Source organism: Lacerta agilis, chromosome 9 (assembly GCF_009819535.1).
Source record: "Lacerta agilis isolate rLacAgi1 chromosome 9, rLacAgi1.pri, whole genome shotgun sequence".
In the NCBI taxonomy this organism is placed as follows: Eukaryota; Metazoa; Chordata; class Lepidosauria; order Squamata; family Lacertidae; genus Lacerta; species Lacerta agilis.
In genome coordinates this window covers 39,669,201-39,686,000 of record NC_046320.1, presented here as the reverse complement: position 1 = coordinate 39,686,000, position 16,800 = coordinate 39,669,201, and the positions used below count along the sequence as shown (strand labels likewise).

At 40.4% G+C, this 16,800-nt stretch overlaps 1 protein-coding gene across 1 annotated transcript in view; it reads right to left on the bottom strand.

The window, feature by feature from the left end:
• RNF150 (ring finger protein 150) overlaps nucleotides 1–16,800 on the bottom strand; it is an 81,316-nt gene that overhangs the window by 24,604 nt on the left and 39,912 nt on the right. Inside the window, exon 2 of the mRNA XM_033159763.1 lies at nucleotides 1,835–2,085. Within this exon, the coding sequence (XP_033015654.1) occupies nucleotides 1,835–2,085 (251 nt within the window). The remainder of the gene's footprint in view (nucleotides 1–1,834; nucleotides 2,086–16,800) is intronic.

Below are 16,800 nucleotides of genomic sequence, written 5' to 3'. Positions count from 1 at the left end.
AAAGTATTCTCCGTGTATATATTAGTATAAGGCAAGTAGTAATATAGCCCATATGTTTATTCTTAAATGGTTATAATATTGGATATTGTGATATTTTCTTAGCAGATTGTTCCAGAGAGTGCCATGAGTTGCTTGTGGTTTTGTCATTATGCTATCTTTCCTAATGTACTGAACAAACATGTACCAAATTTCTTCAAAATAACTCTGGCTTTCCTGTTTCTTCGAGCTTTAAGTTGCTTTGACAATTTTTCCATGACAGCAATGTTTCCAGCCTTGTGTCCAATGTTAAAATGGCATCTTTCTAATATATTTATATATTAGTGGAGGAGGACTGCCACTGGGATCACAGTGCATAGAGAGGTTTATTCCTTCCCTCCCCAGATGTGATTTGGCTGAAAATCGCCCTCCCACACAGGCATGAAGTTTAGCAGTTTAAAAGTTCCACTGGACGCTAATGGAGATTCCCCCCCCCCTTCTGAATCTAATAGACATGCCCAGAATGTGGGGCGATCTTTGTCCAAGGAGAAGGAAAGGACAAATCTCATCTCCTTGCACTTTGTGGTTCTAATGACAACTGGATCCCTGTGCCTGTAACTAAAGAAGAATTAACAGAAATGTAATGTGTAGCCTGGCCCCAAGGCATCCGTTTTTGTCTCTGAAAATAGCCTGATATATGTGAGCAGTGATGCATATGTATAGACATACAAACTGCTGGTTCAAAATTTTGGCTGGGATGTGGGTGCTACTTCAGTCAGTGGGGCTAAAAGAGAAAGGTAACTGCTGGATCTCTGTACCCTGGTGCTGATAAGAGAGGTTACAGAAAACTAACAGGGGCTGGATGGCTGGTAGAAACCTGAAAATAGGAAACTAATGGAGCAGTTGTACAGTTACAATTTTCTTCACGAAAATAGTTATTTTTTCTTTCATACATTATTTTACTCATCTTCTATCTGCAGAAGTTTTCCACTTTTAAAAGAAGTTACAGTTTTTTTTGTTTTTTTTTACTTCTGCTTTCTTTAACTTACTGTCATTTCCCACTTGGTACCAGATCTGACTACTCTCTGTCTGGGCCTTTTGCTCCTTATCTGTTGCCTTTTGGCATTTCCAGTTCCAATTCCTCAACCTGAGACTAAGAAGGAAGTGTTCACACAACAAAGCAGGAATGTAAGAACTCTTCTACCATCACAAGCCATATGGGAGTTAGGTGCCCCATTTTTAACCAGGAGTAAAATTCTCTTACTTTGCTTTAAGTAATGTGTTAATGGTTGTTTTCTCTGGAGTAAAATAAAAATAAAAATAGTGTGAACACATTCCTGGGCATAGAACTATCAATTCTGACACCTCACTTATTCAGTGCAAGAACTGTCAAATGGCACATCATCTTGTTATTCTCTTAGCTGTTGCATTGTATTATTATTATTTGTTAGATTTCTGACAACCCGTCATGGTAAGTTCTCATGATGAATTAGAGCAATATAAAAATATAACATTAAAAACAGTTATCAAAGGCCAGGGGAAACAGGTGCCAGACACATCTCTGTGGGGAGGGAATTCCACAGTTCCTAGTGCAGGTGAAAAATATAACAAGCACTTCATTGTGTAAGAATCTATTAATTCACCTGTCTTTCTTGCCTGTTTTTTTTGTTTTTGTACTAGCTGACTGTCTCATTGCCCCTTTCCTTCCTTTTAAACATTTCCTTCTTGGCAATAAAAAGACAGGTTAATTTAAAGTGCAATTCATTACTATGGGTTTGGAAAGGTTAAATAACAATGACATAAACCCTTTTGGGGCTGTGCGGGAGAGAAAACTATGTCCATTTGCAAAGCTACTCACCTGGTTTCTGTCTCTAGCATTTGCATATCTGAACCTCTGAATGTAGTAGAAGACTAGCCATGCCAAGGAGATGATCATCAGCACAATGAAGGAGATGGAGACAAATACCACAGAGGTTCGGCTAACGTACTTCTGTAGGTTTCGGGTTCCAATTGTTATATGCATCATCACCGTAATATTTCGCTCCAGCAGACTCACTATCTCTTTCCCCTTTGGCTCAGGGATCATTATTGCTACAACATCTTCTGTACCTGCCAGATTGGAAAAGAAGGAAAAACAACCATTAAAAAACAGCAACAACCAAGGAAAGCAGCAATTTTTAAGAGGGAAAGCAATAGCATCACAGCAACAAAGAGGCACAATGGCAATTGAATAAAAGCATCTGTAGAATACTCTTACATGTTTATGTTGTTTTCCATTGAGGGATGAAACCAACCTGAACCCAAAGAGAACTTTAGGTAGGGGGGTTGAAACTCAAAGTCGCAATAGGGTCCTGCAACAGCTTGTGGGAAGCCAATTTCAACAGTAGGAAACAGGGGTTGAGTAATGACTCGTAAGTGCTACACTCCTTTCCTATTTGACCACTTGTATTTAAAGCTATTATTTAAGATCAAAGAGTGCAAGGGTGCTATGATCATACAAAATGTCTAACTGTAAATAATGCCTCATGTTGGCTATGTCTTCAGTGGGAACAATTGTCTCTGCTCGCTTTATTGCTTACATCGCTCCTTCTCTTTTTCTATTTCTAGATGACATTAATACAGCGTTTGCTATGAATTTTTAAGCAGCTGACAAGACGGATCACACTGAATCATGAATCAAAGGTGTCTAAATGCAATGAATGGGTAGGTTTTTTTCTGTCGTTCTTTCTCTAAACATCTCAAAATGCTATTTTTCTTTATTATTTAACAATTGGGGGGGGGAGGAATGTGAGGATGGGGTTAACTAAAACCTACTCACTTGCTGAGGGACATTTACCCATCCTTGTATTTGAGCTAAAAGGACTACAAGAGGTTCCAGTGGCCTTTGATTAGCAGCAGCCTTTAATTTTGCATTGCACAGGGTTGTTAATGACTCTAGAGAGCATTACTCTCTTCACCCACATGTTCTTACTGTCTTTCAACTTGACTTTCCAGGGATCCAAAATGCACAGGGAGCCTCCATGGATTCAAAAAGACTTCTAACTCACCTTCGTGAGTTGGAAGTCAACTGAAATAGTGATGGCAAGGGGTGAAGCTAGAATGCTCATTCCTGCTGCCCTCCTTTATGTGCTTATGTTTCCCTATTAGTAATGCCTCTATAGGGCTTGAAATGATAGGTAAATCAAACACAACCCAGCAACATCTCAGTAGTCTATCCTCCAGAAATCAAGATGCTTCCTATTCTATCTTTTGGTTCTATATTCAGAATCATTTTATTGCTTGCAGGTACAGACCCAGTCATATCCATCCAGCACTAGTAACTGTCTTTCTTGGAGAACTTCAAGACATATAAAAAATAATTTCCTTTATTTTATTTTAAAAACAGCACCATAATCTGTGTTCTGCATACCAGTCATATCATAAACTGGAGAGTTTCACAGGACCAGCAATTTGCACTACATTTACTTATTATGTATTACCGCAGAAGTGAAAAGTGTTGCAAAATTTTTGGACCACTCCATTAAACCAGCCCTGACCTAACTAGAGTTAGTTATAACTAATTCCTATGGAAGCCACCAAAAAGGTTTTAGGGACAAGAAACTCAGGTCCCTTAAAAAAAAAAAAGGATCTAGTCATGATGATGGATGTTGCAGAATTCCAGTGAAAATGAAAACAGAAGCACAAATTGCTGATGCTCACTTATTCATCCCATGTTTGGAATGGAATTCAACTTGTTGTTTTCAGTCTAGAAACAATGCATAATGGATTGCTTCCCTCTCCCTCATTTATATTGTGTTTCCTTTGCACTGAAATGAATGGTGTAGGAAGAATGATCATTAATTATGTTAAATTCATAACTTACATACATTAAGTAAACAATTACATAAATTATGTTAAACAGCAGACAGTAGGATGATTAACATAGTCTTTAGCAGGAAATGAGCTGCAGTGGAATGGAAACAGCACTGATTGTGACAAAGGCAGGTCAGAACTGAAATGGCTGCCTTCTTACTTCCCTAGTCATGACTAACCTTAGGTGGATTGTATAGCACAACTCAAATGGTGTATAAGAACTCAGGCAAAGCTTATGCTTCAATACCATATAATGCTGCAGTAGAGAAAACTGAAAACAACAACACTGAATTGAAAATTGTACTTGGAGGTTTTAGGAGCTTTACATCAGAAGCCTGTTACATTAACAATCAATTCTTGGACAAACTTTTGAATGAAATAAAAATGTTTGAGACAATGTAGAAAGAAATGTTTGATTTCTGAAGCTTACTATCTAACATAGTAAGACAGGCATAGTTCATCTAAATATTAAGTGGTAGACTTCTCTAAATCACATTTGGATTCAGCAAAAACTGCCTTGCAGAATAAGCTTAAAAATGATAACTAGCCCACTCACATGTAACTACTGTCAGTCACTGATGACCATAACAATACAGTGGTACCCCGGGTTACATACTTAATTTGTTCCGGGTTACAGTATGTAACCCGAAAGGACATAACCCAAACAATTCGTTCTGCGCATGCACAGACCATGAAAAACTCGTGAAAAATGCTCTGCGCATGCGCGAATCGCACGTGCGTCGTGTTGTGCTTCTGGGCTAGCGGACTTCGTAACCCAAAAAATATAAAACCCGAAGCATACGTAACCCGAGGTACAACTGTACAGGAATAGACCTATCTTTCCCCCACATGTACAGATTGATGATATTCATATTCCTTCTCACCTTTCTACTGCATTGGGTCTCAAAGGCAACTGACAACTCAATTTAAAAACAAAAATAAAATCATCATCATCATCATCACTACAATAATAACAACACTGCCACCCCCCCCCAAGGGACTTGGGGGAAATGCTATAGAAAGCAAACCCGAAAGCAGTATGACACAGAAGCCTAAACGCATAAAAACAGCAATAGCAGCAGCTGTTAAAATTAAATAAGCAAATAGATCTTGTAAACCACCAGAAGGTTGGGAGGACAGGATTTAATGTGACACTCAAAGAATAGCAGTATCAGCAGCAGGCAACAATTGTCTGGGAAAGGAGCTCTACAAATCGGATCATAACCATGAAAGAGACCACCTGGCAACCACCCACCTAATTCCAGGCAGTTCCGCAGCTGATAACCTTCATTTACAAAATAAAAAACAAAAAACCATTGTTTGATCATATAGATTACTTCTATTTGCCATGGGATACAGGTTATTTAAAACCATTAATTAACCCTTCCCCCCCAATATAAAGGTAAAAAAAGTTTATGTATAAAAGCTTCTTATCACCCTGCTGGATCAGTCCAAAGACTGATCCAGCATCCAGCTTCCTGCAATGGCCAGCCATACACCCCTGGGAAGTTCATAAGCAAGGCCTCACTCAGTTAAGTAGCCAATTCCCCATCAGCTGGTATCTGATCCTGGTGGTAACATATAGTTGTCACAATTAGTAGCAAATGATAGCTTTAAAGAGGGAATAAACTATGGAGGATAAGGATCTCCGCATTGGTAAAATGCAACACATAGCAGGGAGATATGACCATGTACAATTATGGAGATGGGGGAATTGGCGTAGGCCAATCTTCCCCAACCTGGTACCCTCACAGCCATGTCAGATCTAATAATTAGCCATGCTGGCTGGGACTGGTGGCAATTCTAGCCTAGCCAGCAATCCCCAGTGTGAAAATCAGGGTTTAAAAAGTACTCAAGTATTTCCATTTTTCACTATCAAAAGATAAATAATGAAAAACAAATTAAATATCCTAATCAACATAAATACAATGGATGATGATGATGAAATGCCTCTGTTTGGTCAGCTATGAAATGTCAGAGTGGACATCTTCTCTTCTAGGTAGTTAGTTTTCCCTTTTAAAAAAATGAAGTCATTCTTCTATTATCCTTTTCTCCTTTTCCATTACTTTCCCAACTCACTTTGAATCCATATATAATCTGTGCTATGATGAGAGCAATATAATGGAGTTATGGTGCTTCCACATGACATAGTCAACGTCAAAATGCCAACCCATGGCCAGCTTCCAAAAAAATCTCCATATTTACCCTTCCCATGAAAAAATTACAAAAACCTGTTGTTGACTACCCTTTCGCAATATCAGAATAACCCATTTGCAATATTAGGTCCCTATCTGGCAGCACCCCCTCTCTCTTATTGAAAATACTAATTCAGACTATAACCCCATCCTTCGGCCACAAACTGCACAATGCTGCAGACACATTAACAATTTAACAGGATAATTAAAGCCAAAGGGGTTCCTCCACCCCCCCTTTTTACATTGGTCGTTTAATGTCTGGCTGCGATATGAAGCAATTAAAATGGGAACCTTCCACTCAGATATTAACAGAATACTACAGAGCTCCACTGAACCTGTTTGAATGCTAATTAGGACTCCTTTCAAAATGCAGACCAGACAGACAAGATGCAGCTGACTGTGATCTTTCCAACGTAGCACAGAACTAAGCCAGTGTGTTTATCATTGTGCAGGGAGGCCAAGAAATTTCTTCTCGTTTTGCTGTAATCAATGTCAGTTGTGCAGAGGCCCCGAAGAACTCAGAACCGGCTGGCTTTCCTTAATTGTATGCAGACACTGCGGCAAACCAAAATGTGTGGTGAAAATGTCCAGCGAAAGAGTTTATATTTTGTGCCTGACTCCCCAGCCCCTGCTAATAAAGAATTTCAACCCATCAATCAGCAGGAGAACTTAACAATATGAAATGAGTTAGGATCCTGTTATTTATTTTGGTTAGATTAAAAACGTCATAAAACATCTAGGCCTTAACAGTGCTATCAGACATCATTAAAAGCTTTTCCATATGCTGCTTCTTTGGCCTTTAGGAACACTTTACTCCTCAAAATTCTGGCAGATTACCCTGAGTATTTCTCTAGAGACTGCCTGTATTGTTTTTCTTTCTTTCTTTCTTTTTCTAAATCCATGCCTGGCTTTAATGAAACAATCTTATTGAATTCTACTTAAGGCTTAAACTTTGAGACTCTGCTTTGATTTTGCAAATCCCTGTAGAATTTTACTTCAGTCCTTCAGAGCTTTTTCATCAAAGTCTATGAACAGACTTTTCACTACTCTAGCCACAACACACCAGCCTGGCCTCGGGTACATGCAGATTCCCCCAGCTTGCAGCAGCCCATCATGAGATGCGTTGGGGAGGTTCCTACACCCTCTAGGGTGATCTTTGGGGTGCGTGAGCAGGGGATTATTGCCTGGAAGGGGAGCTGAACTGCGTGCTGATTACAGGTGGGTAGCCGTGTTGGTCTGCCATAGTCAAAACAAAACAAAAATTTCTTTCCAATAGCACCTTAGAGACCAACTAAGTTTGTTCTTGGTATGCGCTTTCATGTGCATGCACACTTCTTCAGATACCTTAAGGAAGAAATTTTTATTGCGTGCTGATTGTAACTACTAAAATTGGGGGGGGGGGCAAAGTTAAAAACTGCAGAAAAACGGAGAAATAAATCCTCCTATTGCTCCAAGGAAAGTATAATAAGATACAGGAAATATTAACTACGGATAAGATCTCATATCAGTTAAAAGCTACAGCTAACCCCAAAATTAATTATACTTAAAAAACAACAACGGTACTTGTTCCTAAGTGTTATCCACTCTGCTAATAGGAAAGAAGAAGAAAAAGAATACTCAGATTCTCCTCAGTAGTACTTTGGTGATTACAAGATAATGGTTACTGATCTTTTTTATACCTACATCAAAGAAAGCCTTTACTATGCCTTTTCCTGTTCCTGATCATTCTGATTTCTTCCCTTCACACTTATTTGTCGATACACTGTACTCTGTTCTTACTTGTGTCCTTAAAGAAAAGGAAATGTGTTATTTTAAAATGTAACAAAAAATTCTAAAGTAAGGAGTACCAAAAGATATGGATAGAGTGAAAATGAATGATTTGTTTTTTGTTTAAATAAAATTTGACTCACTGTTGCTGCATATTTCTAAAGCGATATTCAATTATTTTGAGTACACTCTGAATTCGTTCATTGATATCTCTGTAAAATAGCCTAAGGAATGCCGAAGCCTGTCTGCATCAAAGCAGCATATGCAATTAAACAGCCTCAGCCTAAATTCACAAGTTAAAACAAATGTCTGCTAGCCAGTGTGAAAGGAAGTAAATGTTATTATCCACAGGTATCACGCAGTGTCTGTCAATTATATGCTAGCCAGATGATATACGATTAGTGCAAAAAAATGGCTACTGTTCTGCATTTGATCTTTGGCAGAAATGACTGTATATTTCATGAATATACAAAGAGAAAGCTTTGTGTATTTTCCCAGCACAATTATGGTAATGGGTTTATTTATTTGAAAATTTATAACCCAATCTTTTCACATGATATAACAAGGCAGTTTACATCATATAAAATGCAATATAAAAGATAGAGGCTGATAGCAGGCAGATGACTGTGCCTTCTTGAGAGAAGAGATATGCTTTGGCCTAAAATAAGAGAAAAAACGGTAAGAAATATCCAACAGCAAAATGCTTGATTCTCAGTTCCAAACTGCACGTCTCTAAGCAACATCCCACGGCTATGCTTCTTTTTGTTGATAACCATGTTCTGTTGAGGGGAACGATATGAACAACAGATTTGCATCAAGAGTTTGGGACAATATGCAATTATGTGTGCATGCTGGTGGAACTTGTGGAAGGAATGTGTGCATGATTTCAAGGGATTTCCAAGCATTGCCACTGTGGTGGAAGACATTGTGCAGATGGCCAGGCCAAAGAGTGGTGATGGCTTTGCTGGCCTCATCCAGGAAGAGGTGGAAGAGCTAATTGAGCGCCAACAGGTGTTGACTGTCGAAGAGCTGGAGGAACTGGTCCGATCAAGTTCAGAATGCAAGGAGGAAGATGAGGAGGTAATGCATGAGCCAGCAAGCTGGAACCTGCAGAAATTTTCTCAGTTCTTCCAAAGTCATAAAGCACGGAAAAGGTATGATTGTGGAGTTTGACCCCTTCATGGAACACAGCCTCAAGATCACCGGTGGGCTTAGACACTCTGAGACCATACAAGGAAATGCTTGACAAGCTCAAGAGAAAACAGTGGCAGCTGCCAATCACCAAGATCCTCACAAAGGATCAATAACAACAGCAGTATCAGATGTGGCCAAGCAACCCAGCCCTGGATCTGAACCACAGCCAAGAACATCTGGCTGCCAGTTAAGCCCCCTTGTTCTCATATCATCCAGTGACGGAGAAGAGAAAGAAGAACACAAGTCATATTCGTCCCTCACTGGTAGGTGCACCAATTTTAAATGGTTTCCTTGAGATTGTTCCGGCTTTGTGTGATATTGCTTATATGTGCAATGGCCAGGAATGTAACCCCTACATAAGATGTGTGTTACCTGTATACCACATGTGGGAAACTGCTTGACAGCAAAGTGTTTCACAGCACAATAAGGACAAGTAAAAGTATTAGCACAAGATAGATCAGCTGCAGACTTTTTGCTGCCCAAAGGGAAAACAAAATCTGAGTTGTTGTCCCCTGTTAGCCTCCTTTTCCATTGTTGCCTTATACTTTACAGTCTGCTTCCTCCTCCTGCAGATGTAAGAGATGCAGAAGTGCCAGACACAGGCACCAGAAAGTGCACAGACTTTCCACAGCAATCACTCTACAATATAATCTGTACACAGATTAGCAGGATTATCTGATGTCATTTTGTAGGTGTCCCCAACACCCCCTTTTTCTGACTGCTGCCACAAGAGACTAGTGTTAGTGAGGTTAAGGGTTTGAAAGGTGAAACTTTTTGGAACATGTCAGTCCAAAAACCCGACTAAGCTACAACTGCACTCCAAAATTAAGTCATATTTAAAATACTTTCCCAGAAAATAATCTCCAAAGAGTTTTTTAACCATAAGACAATAAAAGCAGCATCAAAATAATACAAAAACAATTGCATTGGCAAGCAATAACTGAAATTGCAATTCAAAAAGCAATTCCAGCTTATACCAGAAGGTTTATACAAAAGTCAGGAATAACAAATGTGTTTTCTTCCAAAATGTCTAAAAGCATTTATATGGAATGTGGGTATGCACGCTCTACATATTATTCTGGATTCAGGCTGTTTAGGTCTTTAAAGGTCAACACCAGCACCATAGTAGAATCTACCTAAGATTTGTGTCACGTGCTTCTGATTCCACAGACCAACACCTGAAAAAAACCATACTGTGGCATTTGAGAACAACAGAAGCGTCAAGACTTTCATGAAGACTTGCATAGAGTATGTTATACTAGTCTAGTATTAAGTATAGCAATTATTTGGACTAACTGTATGTAAACAGCTTTCCCATGTTTTCCTGCAGATCTGGGGGGGAGGGATATTTTGTTTACAGATTACTATGATACCAGTTCCAGAATGAGAGCATGAACTGTAGAATGTGAAGTTGTATAAATATGTCATATTTATTCTATGTAATATTTATTCAACTGAAAACAACAACTTTTCTGTCCGGATTTTCATTGTTTGAAATATGGCAACCCTAAAACCACGTAAAACCTCAAAGAAAGGAGATCTGGATGGGCACGTTTTGGATGCGAGGGTGACACTACATTTTTAATTGATCAGAAGGCAAGAAAAGCAAGCGGCTGATGTAAAACACGGGAGCACTCTTTGCATGTACTGTTGATACCCACTAACTACGAAAATCAAATATAAATATTTAAAAGGTTACTAAAAAAAATACTTATCTGGCAGAGTAAGGATGCCAAGTTAGAGGGCTGCATTATAACCACAAGACAGTCTTATCTTCAACGAATGCCAACTTAAAATGCTGCCTGTCCTTGCCCTTGGGGGAGAATGAGCACACAAATCAAGAGCACATTTGTTCACAATAAGACAGTGAGGCTCTAGAACAGTGTTTTTCAACCTTTTTTGGGCAAAGGCACACTTGTTTCATGAAAAAAATCACGAGGCACACCACCATTAGAAAATGTTAAAAAATTTAACTCTGTGCCTATATTGACTATATATAAAGTAATTCTCTTGAATAGGAATCAAATAAACACAAAGAAAGTATTTTATAATTCTTGGACTTAAGAGCAGGGGTCCCCAAACTAAGACCCGGGGGCCGGATGTGGCCCAGTCACCTTCTAAATGCTGCCCGCGGATGGTCCAGGAATCAGCGTGTTTTTACAGAATTGGAACCTGTCCTTTTATTTAAAATGCATCTCTGGGTTATTTGTGGGACATAGGAATTTGTTCATATTTTTTTCAAAATATAGTCCAGCCCCAAGTAAGGTCTGAGGGACTCTAGTCTTGTACCTGAGTGACTTTTTGTGACAAAGACATGAGAGGAGAAGCTCCTGAGACATCCTGACATGATATAATTAACTGCCATGCCACACTTGAGAGCCCAGCCAATGTGGTGTTTCCCTTTTTTGTGATGATCTTGTGCTTTGGGAAGTTCAAAGAGGTTGAACCAGCAAGTGCAAAATAAATGCAAAAGGAAACCTACACATCCTAATTATTCATCATTTATTAGCAAAGTGCTCTCACCCAGCTGAAAGGAGGCAGGCTTGTTATTTCCTCCAAACAGCAAAAGAATTCTTAATTAATTTATGTAGGTTGGAGATGACTGCACTTTGGGAAACATTTCCCTTGAGAGGTTATAGATGCGGTTTTGCATCCGATTTGGTACTGAATCCTCTCTCTCTCCCCCCCCCCACCGGCCTCCGCCTCGCGCGCGCCATTTCCAAGCCCCCACCCACCTCCACTGCCGGCTCCCTCCTCCTCATCTCCGGCCCGCTCTTTCCACACACCCCTCCCGCTTCTAAGATGCGCGTGCCTACATTGGCCTCGGAACCCCACTCGCGACAAGGCGCGCGCGCGGGCGGCGCGCAGGACCCCTTCAGGGCCATGCCGACGGCCGAGGAACTCCGGCAGGCCGGAGGGTGCTGACGATTGGCCGGCGGGAGGGCGAAGGAGGGAGGGAGGCGCTTTTGAGGCGGCCGGCCCGGCTGCTGCGTCCAGGGCCATGCAATGCAGTGCAGTGTAGCCTCGGCGCTGCTGGGGCAAGGCGGGCGTCTCTTTTTGGCTCTGTGTACAAACGCGCGGGCTGACCCTGATTGGCTGAAGGAAGGCAACAACAACGGCCGGGACGTTTTCCCCACGGCACACCAGGCAACATCTCGCGGCACACTAGTGTGCCGCGGAACAGTGGTTGAAAAACACTGCTCTAGAAGTGAGATTATTTTTGATGATCTTTAAGAAGAAGTGGAGTACAGGCACACAGTTTGGGGGTGGGGTGGGGGAATGCAAGTTTTGTCCAGAGTCTCACAGGGAGACCTCATACAATTATTATCTCCAAGTCATCTGCACCAAGCCAAGCTTTACTGCTATATTCCCAGCTGCCCAAATGCCAGCATAACATCCTCAACAAAACATACTATCCATGTACAACACTGCAATCCATTTCCTGGGCTAGAATTTCATTACAGATATGCTGCCTTATGCAAGTATTTCTCTCAGCAGACTTGATGCAATGTGGTCAGAAAGGCTCATTAAGCTGATCGTTAGCTACTATGGTGCTCTGGAACATGTCACGGTTATGGGCTAAAGTCAGCTTGCCCAAAGGAGCTCTGACTGCAAGGCATAGTATTTATGGCGTGACTTTTGAACCAATCAATGAAACAGAAAAAGCAGTTTGGTGTTCTGGAGCTAAGAGGCTTCTGGGCTGGCAGTCTTGATGTGCCAGGAGTGCTGCTGTGTTGTTTTGGGGAGAGCACTGCTGCAGGCTGTGGGCATTGTGTCTCTTTAAATAAACAGATATTGTTTAAACACCAAGAGGCTCCAGTGGCGTCTCCAAACAAGGCTGATCCTAGAAAACCTCCCTGAAATTTGAACAGGGCAAGAGGGGAAAGTGAATCAGGGAACAGAGTTTAAAACAAGGGCAAGGCGATCACTTGCACAATGCTCAAAAGGAGGAAACCCATCAACATAAAAAGGACACTTCGCAAGTAGCAGCCAAGGCTTGTTTTACAGTGGATGGGGGTCGGGAACTTTCCTGGCCAAGTGCAAGTGGGCCAGATCTTTATTTTCCCCACTCCCATGTCCAACTGTGGCAGGTGGGTGGGACAACCCACATGTCAATCATATGACCTGCCAAAATTGGCTCTCAGGATAAACCCTTGGGTTTTTATTTTCGTAGCATCCATAACAAGAAAATACTGGTAGAGAAATAAATCATCATTCTTCCATGCTCATGTAAAGCAAACACTATATTTATTTTTTTTTGAGAGAGGAAGGTTTTAATATCTTTTTAAGAAGCATGGCCTAGTCCTGTTTTTAGGACATGGCTTGCCAAATAGGCCATCAAAACACTGTAAGAAATTATAGTACAGTTGATTTATTAGATATCTGGGCTGTCTTGATAACGGCATCCTGCTCTGTTCACAATGTACAGAGAAAATTACATAACAAGGGACAAAAGACAGGATGGAGGATGAATCATACCGTGTTCCGAACTCTTTGTAATAGAATAGACTATAAAAAATATTATTACTGTACAGTAGATAGAAAAAGATGAATAGGTGCAGATTTGTTATGTGTTAGTAATGGGCATTTCAGAATCCTTAAATGTCAACATCTGATAGTAATGGCTGTATTCAGTCATTGAGGATACAGTCTTATGCAGACTTACCTGGGAGGAAGTCTCCTTAAACTAAACAGGATTTACTTCCGCATCAATATGGACGGGATTGAGACAGGCAACTGTTGCATGTTTCATAATTAACGTGAATGGCACACTCTTCTAGCTAACACTTTGATGCACCCAACATTGTCATAAACCAGTAAATGGGAGAAGCCCATTGTGCTTCTTGCAAAACCAACATTATCCTTATGTTACTAATAGTAAGAAATAACCTTCAAAGACAGCACTCTTCCTAGAGCAGGGGCCAGCAAACTTTTTAAGCAGGGGACCGGTCAACTGTCCCTCAGACCTTGTGGTGGGGCTGGACTATATTTTGGAAAAGAAAAAAAGAACAAATTCCTTTATGCCCCACAAATAACCTAGAGATGCATTTTAAATAAAAGCACACATTCTACTCATGTAAAAACACGATGGTTCCCAGACCGTCTGCAGACCAGATTTAGAAGGCGATTGGGCCAGATCTGGCCCCTCGGCCTTAGTTTGCCTACCCATGTCCTAGAGCTTTGAGGTGAGAAAAGCATCCAATTCTCTACAGCAGCTCCTAAGGGCCAAACTCTGCTCTAAAATCTCACAGGGGGCTGCACTGCACAGGGTTGCATTTAAATGGCAACTTTGTAGTTAACATGTTTCTTATTATAAAAGGCATATATTTTGTTAAGTGTGGGTGTCTTCAATAATTCTAAGCCCATCTTAATGGCAAACAAAGGCCAATTACAGTTAAATCTACAGAGTAGATAGATGCAGTGTTCCATATGTATGAAATGAGGAACCACTTACAGGCATTTTGGTGTGCAATATTCTTATAATGAAAGCTAATTATTTTACATTTCAATATGAACAGATCTCCTCAGCTAACTACAAGTCGTATTATGCTCAGGAATGAATATATTCCTTACTGTAGCACTAAGACACTGGATTTGTTGAATAAACCATGAAAATGTTAATCTATCAATCATCACAATACCTGTGTTATTAAACAAGCTTGTCCGCTGGTAGCGGTATACCGGTAATTGCTGTCTCTCTCAGTTACAAGTGAATCTGAACAACCAATCTAATTATCCTATCTAGCTATCCCATAATTCGCATGAAAGCCTTTAATGAATGATGAAAGATTACAAAATGGATCAGCCATATGACAGGGTTATATTTGAAAAGAAAACAGATTTAAATGAAAATTTGAAGCTTGATACAGCCACCTGTTGTTCTAAGAAAGAGCACTTTGTGTCCCCTTTGCTCTGAAGCAACCATTTTAGAATTACCAACCAATAATTCCACATTTGGTAACATTGATTATTGTTGATTTAGAATAATCTCAAATATTAAAATTATCATGCACTTCATAAACATACTTATTCTGAGACACCAATGCTGTATATTTATATTTTCTGGCATCACGTTATAATTTTTTTTAAATGAAGCGTATCTTCTCTATCACACAGGTTACAAATGTCGCTAGTTCACAGTTTTATATATATATACCTTTTAAAAAATATTCCTTGAAGATACAGATACTGAAACTATACAAGTGCCAGAATATATTTCAGGATATATATGCTGCTTAGATAGCCATTTGAAATCAGAGTCTGAAGGATAAAGATGCTTCACAATGATGGACAAGCAACAGAAAGTTGAAGTTTTGGCTGCAGTGGAGGAATTGTGCCTCAAATGGAAAATGTTACAACAGGGATGTGAAGCCTGTGGCCCCCCAACTGTGTGCTGTTGGACTCACTTGCCGGTGAAGTGTGTGTAATAAATTTAACAAGAAGTTTTTGCCATGTGAACTGCTAAGACTTTTTGCTGGGTCAAGTGTTTTCATCTTACTTGGCTGCTACTTTAAATCCAAACATTTCAACAAACAGCTATTCTCAGAGAGGAAACTGGCACAACTGTCTTGGAAACAATGTAGCCGGTTGCAAGATCATCCTGATCACCAAAACGGCTAAAGGCTTCTTGTTTGGCTGCAAATCTGAAGCACAAATTCAGACTAGAAAACTGGGGGGGGGGGGGAGAGATGCCCAAAGGAAGCTACCATCCCCTTGCCACTAATCTTACTGCGTTATGCAGCAGTTGAGCTACCTAGAGAAGCTGTTCGTAACAGTGCCCCATCGTAGATGGTGCCTCCAGGTAAGCAGCTCTGGGAAGTACAGGCGTTCCCCCACTCAGGCTCGATTGAATATACATGCAGTGCTGGGAAATAAATAAACAGATTCAAACCAGGAAATGGCAGGAGTGAAGTTGAGAGTTCACAAGGAGGCCCTCCTCAGAGTTCAAAGAGGATGTCAGTGAGGGCAGAGGAAACCTGGAAGAGACCAGAGGAGCAACTGGCTTTGTTTAAGCTGCTGAGCCTCCCCGCCTAACAGCTGATGTGCAGGGTAGTGCAGCTGCTTTTCTGCATGTCCTCCAGGTTGCAGCTGGCCCCAGAACTTCAACCCTAGTTGAAGAGAAAGTTGTGTGGAGAGGGAGAGCGGGAGGGGGGGTGCAGATTGGCATTTATAGGTTTTTTAGGGGGTGCTCCCGACTTATGTGGTTTTCACTTATGCACTTAGGGCTTAGAATATAACCCCCACATAAGTGGGGGGATGCCTCTATGTTTAGGATGCTGCAATGGCTGGCATGACCTCATAAGTACATCCCCTGCTGCAAATGTACAAATTGATCCTAATTTTCAATGATGGGAAAAAAATAACTTCTAGGTGCCAAAAGTGAATTCCCCATGTGCAGTGATGCCTAAGTAAATAACTTTTTAAAAACTATCCTTGTTTTAGATGCATGGGATTTTTCAGCCTTCTTAATCTTTTGCATGTAGTAGTATTGTTCTTGTTGTGTGTGGGTTTTTTTTAAGTTTGTGGAAGTAGCAGCAAACTTCCAAAGCTAAAGACCAACAATCCCCACTCCATTCCAGTATTTTAACTTTTATTTTTATTTACTTCTGAACAGCTATGGGCATTTTGAATCTTACCAGTATATAAACAAACACAAAACAGAGTTTTGGCAAAACCCTTAAGATTTAGATCTACCCGGGAGTCCTCATTAGCAAAGGCAATTAAAGAGTGGTAGCAGAAGCTTCTCTCACATCAATTATAGAATTATCGTATGGAGGTGCAGTCACCTTTTCCACTTTTGCCATATTTATTCTCC